Raw genomic sequence first — 11,107 nt, 5'->3', positions numbered from 1 at the left:
GTAGGTGCTAGAAACTAAACCTGGATCTTCTGCATGGACAGTAAATACTCAACCACTAGGCTCTTTACAACCCCTGGGAAGAGATATCATGAACTCAGCAACACTTAGAAAATAAAGCATTTCCTTGGGGTTTGCTTATCATTTCAGAGGTTCAGTTTGTTTTCATGGTAGGGGGGAGCACGGTTGCACACAGACAGACACAGTGCTAGAAAAGGAACTGAAACAGCCGGAAAAGAAGCACTGGGCTGCAAACTGGCTTTTTGAAAGCTCAAAGCCCACCCCCAGTGACACACTTCCTCTAATAAAGCCATAATCCTTTTAAATAGTGCCAATCCCTGGAGACAAAGCATTCAAATCTGTGAGCTTTAGGGGACTGTCCTGTTTTGAACTACTCCCCAGCTCTGCAATCGTTATTGCTAAGGAAGGAGGTGCACATGTTCTTGGCTGTGAGTAGAGGATGCTGTGTCTTTCTGGGTTTGCAGAAATCAAAGAGAAGTGTGATACCAGAAGGAAGGACACTTATTCTTAGGGAAAGTAAGGAGAAAGGTGATTACATTGTGTTTGGGATGGGGGTGGGAGAAGGTCAAACAGGCATAAAACGGCTGGAAGGGGTAGCCAGTCTAGGGCCAGGGAGAAGCAGTGGGCACCAGGAAATAGGGTTTCTGGGTAGAAGGAATGGGTTAGGATTTAGTTGACCACTGATCTGGATCCACTCCACCCTCCCAACTCCTAGGGCCCAGTCATGGTCTGGCTCAAAGGACCCAGGATGAGTTCAGACAGCAAAATCACAAGCAGGGCACTGTCTGTAACTTCAACATCATGTGCCAGGATACAGGATCCGCCCCTGTGGTCCCAGGGCTTAACACTGGCAACTGGAGTCTTGCCTGCCTGGGTGGCCAGGTCAAAAATAAAGCATGCTGAGTTCTAGGATGTATATTTATAAATATGTATGTGTGGTTTCATACCAAGTCATGGTTTTCATACCAAGTCAAGGTTGAGAGCTATGCTCAGCCCTCCGTCTCCTAAGGTAGGAACCTTATCCTCTGGGCTGCCAGGCAGATGGTACTCGTGTCTCCTACACACATTCTAGCCAACTAAGACAACTTTCTGTGTGCTATGCTGTGTCTCTAGCGTACACAGCTCTCTTGGGGTGGAGTGGGGGGTGGTCATATCCTACATATCCTAGTCAAATGAGAACAGGCCATCCTTTCCATGGCTCAGGTTCTTGGTGAGCCCATCTGGGAACAGAACAAGTATTCTGTCCCAAGGATGGAGACAGCCCTCCCAGGAGCCCACCTGATGAAAAAGGATCTTCTGGTGCCTTCTGGCATGCAGGAGTACATGCAGGCAGAACATTGTATACATAATAAATAAATCTAGAAAGAAAGAAAGAAAGAAAGAAAGAAAGAAAGAAAGAAAGAAAGAAAGAAAGAAAGAAAGAAAGAAAGAGAAAGAAATCATCCCATTCCCAGGGGGGTGTGGTGCTGCAAGACTTTGATCCCAGCAATCGGGAGGCAGAGACAAGCCAGTGGTCTTCCTGGTCTACAGAGCAAGTTCCAGTCAACACTGCTACATAGACAAACCTTGTCTCAAACCCCATGCCTATTCCCATCCACCCACTCCCCCCCCCAAAAAAAAAAAGGAAAATTTTTTAAAAAAGAAGAAGAAAGCATCCCATTCCCTGGGGAACCTCTTTCAGATGGCTACAAGAAGGTGCCTTTGTGCTGTGCCTCATCTCCCTGTCACTTGGGGCCGTCCACCACAGCAGCTTCTGTGCTCACTGGTGGACAAATAAGTGAATAAAGAGAGTTTTGTGTGTTTACAGGGAAGCATTCGACTCTCCTAAAAGTACAAAAACTCCCTCAGGACTTTTTCTTGGCACCGACATGACCTGAAGGCAGGGAACAAGCACACATCTGTCCAGGCCTGGCAGTCAGAGAGGGGCGTGTGTGTGTGTGTGTGTGTGTGTGTGTGTGTGTGTGTGTGTGTAAAAGAAAGAAGATCAGTTTCAGTAGAGAGAAAAGATGTGCTTTTTCTCCAGGCAGTGTAGTGGCGTGTGCCTTTAATCCCAGCACTTGGGAGGCAGAGGCAGGTGAAACCCTGAGTTCAAAGCCAGGCTGGTCTACAGAGTGAGCTCCAGGACAGCCAGGGCTTCACAGAGAAACCTTGTCAAGAAAGAAGGAAAGGAAGGAAGGAAGGAAGGAAGGAAGGAAGGAAGGAAGGAAGGAAGGAAGGAAGGAAGGAAGGAAAGGAGGAAGGAAGGGCCTTTCCTCCCATCTCATTCATCCGCAGAGGGTCTTGCAGCAAAGAGCAGGTCTAGCAGCTTGCAGCCAGGATAGGCAGTCTTGGCCTGTACCGGCAACAATTTATTCATGCATGACTAGTGCCTTAGGCCGATCATGTTTCCCTGGTGAAGCCCTGGGCCCCCAAGGGAGCGCCGACCAGCACAGCTCTAAGCAGGCTGGCTGGAGTGTAGCAGAACCTGAGGACAGAGCCTCACCCTGCTTTCAAGGACTGGGCTCAGGGAGGCCTCAGGTTAAGTCTACACAGAGGAACCAGAGAAAGCTGGCAGGCGTGCACCGAAAAGGGTGTATGTATGGGAGGGTTGTGTGGGAATGGGAAAGGACACTGTGAGTAGGCCGAGCATCTGCCCTGGGTTGACAAAAGGACAAAATTTCAGGGGTGAGGGTCCACACCCGGGACCAGAGGGGGCGGGGCCACGGTCAGGCAGGAATTGGCCGGGCAAGGATTAAAAAAGGCCGATAACACACGGAACTGAGACTGGGGAGCCCGGTGCTGGGAGCACTACGGGGTGGGAAGTGGCCTAGGCAGCGTGGGGGTGGGGGTGGGGACAACTTTGGCGAGCCTCAGTCGCTTGACTTAGTCGAAATGCATTCAGAGAGGCAAAAGCTAGGTCGAGAGGACCCTACCCCGAGACCACTCCCACCTTTCCGAGCTACTATCCCTTATCACGTGGAAGTGCTGGGTCTCCCTGTCTCGGGCCTTTGGGATCTCCGAAGAACAGAAAGAAGATGGTGGCTGATTGCAAGGACGGGTCCTGAGAAAAGGGACGTGGGAAAGTCGCGATGGTCCCTCTGTCATTCCCTCTTCTCAGTTCCTAATGCTTCATGGACCTCAAGCCACCGCACCCCCACCCCGGGCTCCGTACTGGGTTCTGCCCCAGAATAACACCGCGTGCAGAGTCTGGAGCAGTTTGCACAGTCCCCCTTTTAAAACTCCCTTCAGTACACCAGGGGCAGCGTCCGCGCCTCAACGGCGCCCTCTGGAAACGCGGATGGAACCGCAGGGCCGGCGCGTCTTGCTCCGTCGGGGCGGGGGGGCGTTCAGCCGCAGCATCTCGGGTCCTCGCAGCGTGGAGCGGCGGTGCCTGGGACAGCCGCGACGCTGGGACGCTGGGGAGGGGCTGGTCCGGCTGCGCTGACCGGGATGTGTAGGCGGGCGCCATCTCCCACTGCTGCGGGTCCCCTCACCCTGTCTTCTCCCGGGTCCCAAGGGCGGCACGCCACTGCCTTCTCTCACCGTTTCTCGATGGAATGAGCTCTACCGCCAGCCACTACGGCAGCCACAGATTCGAATTCGACTGCCACCCCCACCCCACCCCACCCCCCTGGCGACAGCAGCAGGTGGTGGCGCGCAGCACAGAGTTTGGCTGGGGCTCAGCCTTGTGCAGATCAGCTCCTAGAATTCCATTTTGCTAGCGCGACCCCGGAACCCAGCCCCACAGATTCTGATACGGGCTGGGTAGCTGGAGACCCCGACAAAGGCCCTTCCGCAAGGGACCGCACAGTTGCACAGGCATTTTCTTCTAGTCCCAGGTTCTCAGGTTTTCTTAGGACCTCCATCTAGAGTCCATTAAGAAAATCTAAGTTTCATGATCAGTGAAATGGTGACGACAATCTTGCCTAAGGCTTACCTCTGTGATGGGTCTCCTGAGGTTCCGGATTTTTTATTTTTGTGAGTCCTGGGGTGCTGGAACCCTTGATAACATAAAGAGAAAGAAGAAAAGAAGAAGAAAAAATTGTCCCCCTGTGGGCTGGAAAGTGTGGGTGGCTTAACTGGGAACGGCCTTCTTTCTCCCACACATCAGAAGCTTGGGTTGGGGAAATCCCTTCTTCCACCCTAAGAGCAAACATCTGTGTGGCTGGTGCCCCCCCGCCCGGCCCCCCCAATCTGGAAGTCCTGCCTGTCTATCCGAACCAGAGGAACTCCAGCGCTCTGAGTCCATTCATTAAGTATGAATTGCCCACACAATGAACTGGACCATGTTTTTGGGATAGGGACCCAAAAGGACCCCATGCTCACAGGGTTTCAGTCTAGCAAGAGACATGCTTCAGCTGGTAACTACAACAGAAAACTGATTTACTAGAGGGCTCGTTCAACCACTCATGCGTGCACCTACCTCTAATTGTTTTCTTTTCAGACTTAATGTGTCTGAGTGTTTTAGCCGAATGTGTGTCTGTGCGTCACGCGTGGGTGGGCCTGATGACGACACAGGGGCATGGGATCCCCTGGAACTAAAGTTATGAGTGGTTGTGGTCCACCGTGTGGGTACTGAGAACCAAACCTGGGTTCTGAGTGTTGGCGCAGAGGCATTCCACCAGCCTGCTCTCAGGGGCCTAGCAACTGCTTACGTCATCACCGGCCAACACCAAGTCTGCTAGGTGTATGCCGCTATAAAAGAAACCACCCACCACCCCAGCTCTCACTCTGTCCCTGGGGTTCCCCCTTTCTCTCCCCCTCTGCCCTCCTCTCTCTGTTCTCATGGCTCTCTCTGTTTCCTGGCTATCTGCCTGTCTACGTATCCATTTCTGTGCTTCTATCCCTTCCCCGGGTCCTCACTCCTCTCCCTTCCCACAATAAACCTTGTATACACCAGATCTATTGAGTGGTGGGATTTCTCAGAGGCAGGCTTTCCGAGTGATGCTGACACACACCAGGGTTGGAGGAACACCGGAAAACATACAAAATGGCAAAATCCAGCCACGCTGTCAGAAATGAGAGCAGAGCTGGGGGAGCCATTCAGTCAAACCCCATCAGCATGCCCAACGCTCTGGGTTTGCACCACCAAATGGGTGGGAGAAGAAAAAAAGTAGAAGTAGTCTGTGGTGACTCATGGATGTAATCCCAGGATTTAGAGCCAGAGGCAGGAGGATCCCTGTGAATCTGAAGCCAGTCTGTGCTACAGAATAAGTTCCAGGTCATCTTAGGAGGAGACCTGCCTAAAATAATGATATTAATAATTACAATCTCAAAAATTATATACTCACACATACATACACACTCATACTCATAGTCTCACTCACTCACACACACACACACACACGTACACATATGTTCATTTGGAAACAAACAAAGCAATGTTATCCTATACAGAGAATGTGAGAAATGTCAAGCCAGGAAGTTTCCCGGTAATAAGAATTATTTGACCACGGTGCTGCTTATTGATCATGTGGAAGAATTTACCATACTACATATTTAGATGCGTATGTTTCTCTTTTTGTCTCCTTCCTCTTTCCTTCTTCCTCCCCCTCCTTCTCTTCCTCTTCTCCTTCTTGGTTCGTTTTGTTTTCAAGTCATTGTCTCATGTGTTCCAGGCTGAGTTCAGATTCACCATGTAGCCAAGAATGAGCTCCTGTAGTTACCTGCCAAGGGCTGGGATTACAGGTGTGTGTCACTATGCCTACTTTCTGTTAGGTTGTTTTTGTCCCCCTGTAAGTATACACAGGAGCCTTGGAGAGAATACAAGCTGGCATAATCATTGCTGACAGTAATACAATGGTTTAAAGAGAGCCCCTGAGAAGCATGATGGCAGCCAGATGGTGGTACCATAAACCTCTAACTCCAGCACTCGGGAGGCAGAAGAACGAGGATCTCTGTGAGTCTGAGGACAGCCTGGTCTACAGAGTGAGTTCCAGGACAGCCAGGGCTATACAGAGAAATGTGTAGGGAAATTTTAATCCAGCAACATGTCTGCTCTGGCTAGAAGACAGACAGGCCTTTAATCCCAGGAGACAGAGGCAAGCAGATCTCTGAGTTCAAGGCCAGCTGGTACAGAACAGGTTCCAGGTACAGAAAAGCTTAGGTCCAAGTGTGGTAGTACACACCTTACTCAGGAGTCAGTGAGCTGAGGGCAGTGCAGGGGAGTTGAGGTGGTGGCAGTTCAGTTCATGGAATTCAGAGGCAGTTTTTGTTGTTGTTTTAAGATTTATTTATTTATTCCATATACAGTGTTCTGCCTGTATGTACACCTGCACACCAGAACATCATTATAGATGGTTGTGAGCCACCATGTGGTTGCTGGGAATTGAACTCAGGACCTCTGGAAGAGCAGCCAGTGATCTTAACCTCTGAGCCATCTCTCCAGCCCCTCAGAGGCAGTTTTGAGCGAGACAGTTTTACAGATAGGTTGCAGAAAGAACAAGCTAGACACAGGTGAAGACAGAACAAGCCAGGAAATGAGAAGGAGCCAGAAGATTAGAACAAATTGCAAGAATTAGTTTGAGGCCAAGCAGAACAATTCAGTCAGAAGCCTAGAGAATCAAGTTTGAATGAGTCACCTTGGAGAGAATCTTGAGCCAGAACAGGGGAGTTGAACCAGCCAGTCAGATTTCAGAAAGAACTAGAAAGTATGACCTTATTCATCAGTCTCAGAGACAACAAATAAAAATTACTTTTATATCTGGTGACCAACATGGAACATTTTCTTGATTCATGATTGATGTGGGACTCAGGAATAGATGCTACCCATGGGAAGATGGCCCTGGGTCGTATAAGGAAACAAGCTGAGCCAGGCAGTGGTGGCACATGGCTTAATCGGGAGGCAGGGGTAAAAGTTACTTGTACAGAAACTCTGCCTTGAAAAAAGAAAAGAGAGATAGAGGCACCGTGGTCCATGCTTTAGTCTTAGCACTCAGCAGGCAGAGGCAAATTTCTATGAGTTGAAAGCTAGCTTGGTCTACATAGCAAGTTCTAGGCCAGGCACCATTTGAGATGAGATGAGGGAGGGAGTGGGGGGAGGGAAGAAAGCAGGAAGGGAGGGAGAAGGGAAAGGAGAGACTGAATGAACCCCTGCAAATGGCAGGAAGAGAAATGGCTACACGTCCACCTGCCGCTCTGCCCTCCCCTCCAGCTATGGGCAGCTCCGTCAGCTGTCAGAGCTTTTCAGTGATTGCCAACAGAACCTAAGACCCCTTAGAGGAAAGGATGGAGTCACTGACCTGTCACAACAGAGAAGTCAGTGAGCTACCCTAGTCCCATCAAAGCAGCACCAGAGTCCAGGGCTCCTGACTCCCAGGCTAGGCAGCTGGACACTATTCCCTTGCGGAAGAGCCGGCACCATAAAGAGGACAGGGGCGCTGGTCAGCCAGTGTCCTCTCCCTCTTGACTCCCTTGACTTGGGTCTTGGGAGGAGGGCCAAGTCCGGTGTGGATGATGCTTTTCTTATCCTGCTGCAACTTCCTTTCTGGGAACCAGGAACCTGATTCTGGGCAAAGACAATAAAATTCACCCAAAGGGCTCCTCCTGCCCCCGGCCGGATGGGCATCACGTGGCCCTCAATTAGCAGACCAGGAAAATTCCATCCCTTGCACACTTAGCCTCACATACCCATCTGCTCCCTCACCCTGGCACACTTAGCCTCCCTTACCCACTTTCTGCATTTACCCCTGCATGCTCCTGGCACACTCTTCTCCACCTCTCTCACGGCCACATAGCCAGCCTTTCCCTTCACCCCCTCACTGATCGCCACAGACATACCATGTCCCTAGGGCCACTGAAATTCCAGGCGGTGGGAGAGGAGGAGGAGGAGGAGGAGGAAGAGAGCTTAGACTCGGTGAAGGCACTGACCGCCAAGCTCCAGCTGCAGACCCGACGGCGGTCATATCTGGAGTGGACTGCCAGGCTCCAGAGCCGGGCTTGGTGCGGGGCACAAGCTAGACCGAAGGCGGGGGGACCTCGGTCCATCTGTGGCTTTGACTCCGTGGATTCTGCACTTGAGTGGCTCAGACGGGAGCTGGTGAGTCCAGAGGGTTTGACAGACCTGCACAGGGTCTTTGAGCCAGTCCTGGAGTGTGTGGGGTTGGGAGGAGGTGAGAATTGATCAATATCCACACTAGTTCCTCATGGCTGTGCCCTAGGGAAGAGGAGTCAGGAATTCACTTGTCCGTTGTTTGATTTGGGGAACAAACTCTGGAGTAAAATACCCTAGAGCAGTGGTTCTCAACCTGTGGGTCTTGACCCCCCTGGGGGTGTGGCAGGCATATTGGATATCCTGTATATCATATATTTACATTACAATTCACAACAGCAACAAAACTACAGTTATGAAGTAGCAACGAAAATGATTTTTTGGTTGGGGGGGTCTCACAACATGAGGAACTGTAGTAAAGAGTCCCATCATTAGGAAGGTTGAGAACCACCATTCTAGGGAGAAGAGACAGCCAAATAAAATGTAGTCCCTGACCGCACTGTCAGGTATAATCTGAGGAGGGAGAGTTGACCATTAGCTGTTAACCCAACGTGTGAAAATGTCCGTTCTCCCCGGGCATGGTGGCTCACGCCTGTAATCCTCACACTTGGGGAGACAGAGGCAGGCAGATCTCTGTGAGTTTGAGGCCAACCTGGTCTGCAAAGCAAGTCCAGGACATCCAGGGCCACACAGAGAAACCCTATCTGGGGAGAGGGAAGAGAATAGCCACTTTAGCTGGGTGAGTCAGTTGATTTGTGATAGTTGCTTTGTGATATGGTTCCTTGACTTGGTTTGAGAACTACCAATCGGGGGAAAAAGAATCTGAGGGATGGGGAAAGATGAGGTTAGGTGAGAAGGGGCTTTTGAGCTGGTCAATGCAAAGAATCTTCACAGACAGGGAATGATGGCTGGTCAGGCTGGAGGAAGCTAGTCTAGCGAACTCATCTCCCCTCTTGGTCACAGCAGGAGATGCGGGCGCAGGACCAGCAGCTGGCAGGGCAACTGCTGAGGCTGCGGGTCCAGCTGCACAGACTGAAAATAGACCAAGCTTGTCACCTACACCAGGAGCTTCTGGATGAGGCCGAGATGGGGCTGGAGCTGGAGTCTGGGACAGGCCCCGCTCTGGCCCCGCCACTGCGGCATCTGGGACTCACACGCATGAACATCAGTGCCAGGCGCTTCACCCTCTGCTGAGGGCGCTCCGGGGTCCCCCGGACTCTCTGGGAAGAAGGAAGTAGGAGGGGCCGCAGAGGGTTGGCGCTTGCTGGGGGAGAGGGCACGCTTGGGTTTCTGAAAGCTCAGTTCAGAGAGCTTAAAGACCTAGGGTGAGGGGAAGAGAGGGAGTTTAGGCCCCAAACTGTTTAATAAAAACACATGGTATCCCTTTCGGCGTCTTTGCAGTCCTTCACTGAGGCGGAATGGTGTTGTTGGGTGTCTACCTTGCACTGGGTTAGAGACTCCACCACAGGAGACAGGATCCTGCCTAGGGTAAGATGCACCCAGTCTCCCCAACAGCTCCGCGACCATTTCTCTGCCTTATCAAAACCAGAAGTGGGAAGAAACAATTTTGTTTGTTTACCTTGTTGATTGAGACAGGATTTCTCTGGGTAGCCCTGACCGTTCTGGAACTCTGCAAACCAGGCTGGCCCTGAATTCAGAGATCCACTCTGCCTGCTTTTGCCTCCTGAGTGTTGGGATTAAAGGTATGCACCACCACTGCCCGGTTGAAACAATTCCATTTATTTGTTTATTTATTTACCCATCTATGTATCTGTTTGTTTATTTTGGTTTTTTGAGACAAGGTTTTTCTGTGTAGCCCTGGCTGTTCTGGATTCACGTTATAGATCAGGCTGGCCTCGAACTCACATCAATCTGCCTGGCTCTGCCATAGCGCTGGGATTACAGGCATGCACCACCACGCCCAGCATCTTATGCCACTTCCATGGCAGGTGATAGAGGTACATCAAAGGCTTGGAGAATGCAGAAGCTGGTAGTTCTTTAGTCAAAATCAACTCTCCTATTTATTTCTTTTCTTTTTTTCAGAGACAGGGTCTCAGTATGTAGCTCCAACTGCCCTAAAACTCACTCTGCAGACTATACTGGCCTTGAACTCACAGAGATACACCTGCCTCTGCCTCCCAGTGCCGATCTGATCTCATTTGAGTGCAGGCACTAAAGGCATCCATCACTAAATAGGGCTTCCCCTATTTATTTCTATTAGACACTGGGCCAATCTCTGCACTAAGGAGGAAGAGAAAGGCAGATCTCTAGGAGCTTGAGGCCAGCCTGATCTACATAGTGAATTCCAGGCTAGCCACGGCTACCCTAGAAAGAGAGCCTGTGTCCAAAAATAAGTAAATAAGTAAACAAACAAACCAATAAAACCAAGCTGGCTGCTAAGTCTTGCTCCACAGGCAGCTAGAAATGCCTTACCTTAGGACACACAGAAGGCAGCCAATAAATGTAAGCGCTGCTTTGTAATACCAACCCCGGAGGCGTGCACTAAAGCTGAGGGGAGCTGTAACGTGCTAAGGTTCACAAGTGAAGGTAGCTGTACCCTGCACCGAGTCTGGGGACACATCTTCCGGCTAAGTCTCTCTGAAGGTTTTTTTTTTCCCCCCTGTGTCTCTCAAGCCTTTCTTTCTGTGTTACTCTCTTTGTCTGACTTTCCAACTCAGGCTTCCTCTCCCCCCCCCATTTCCTGCCCCCCCCCTCCTCTGCAGCTGAGGTGCACACAGCTTCAGCTCTCACCTCACAAACCCCAACAATGCTCTGCGGGCTCCCCTCCCCCACCTGCTCACTCAGCAGAGCTCAGGAGGTGACACATTTTTACTTTTCTTCCAGTGAGGTCAGGACCCATTCTTGGGCCTGATAGGGGCTCATTTGGGGTTCCTCATATCGCTGGTAGCCTGGCCTTCTGCCAGGGATGGGCGCCATCCTCACGTTTGACCTGCCTGCTGCTTTTGTTGCAAAGTTCTTAAACTCCTGCTGAGGTCAGAATGTCTGCTGACTGCCCCAGATGCCTGGGCAGTATGCTTGCTCAGTCTACCTGTGGCAAACAGCGGTGGAGGCTGTGCGCTCCATTAGGGGTGTGGCCTTGCCTTGCCTTGATTTACCATC

At 51.0% G+C, this 11,107-nt stretch overlaps 1 protein-coding gene across 1 annotated transcript; it reads left to right on the top strand.

Annotated features, from left to right (window-relative positions):
* The first annotated feature begins 7,529 nt into the window (after positions 1-7,529).
* Positions 7,530-9,374, top strand: Fam167b (family with sequence similarity 167 member B). Its single transcript, XM_055611403.1, has 2 exons — positions 7,530-8,035; positions 8,951-9,374. The coding sequence occupies exons 1-2, from the start codon at positions 7,778-7,780 to the stop codon at positions 9,179-9,181; spliced, it is 489 nt and encodes a 162-aa protein (XP_055467378.1). The 5' UTR covers positions 7,530-7,777; the 3' UTR covers positions 9,182-9,374.
* Positions 9,375-11,107: the final 1,733 nt, after the last annotated feature.

The sequence above is a fragment of the Psammomys obesus genome, unplaced genomic scaffold, assembly GCF_907164565.1.
Source record: "Psammomys obesus unplaced genomic scaffold, mPsaObe1.curated_primary_1811, whole genome shotgun sequence".
NCBI lineage: Eukaryota > Metazoa > Chordata > Mammalia > Rodentia > Muridae > Psammomys > Psammomys obesus.
The sequence above is the reverse complement of the archived record's forward strand: the minus strand, read 5'-3'. Positions and strand labels throughout refer to the sequence as shown.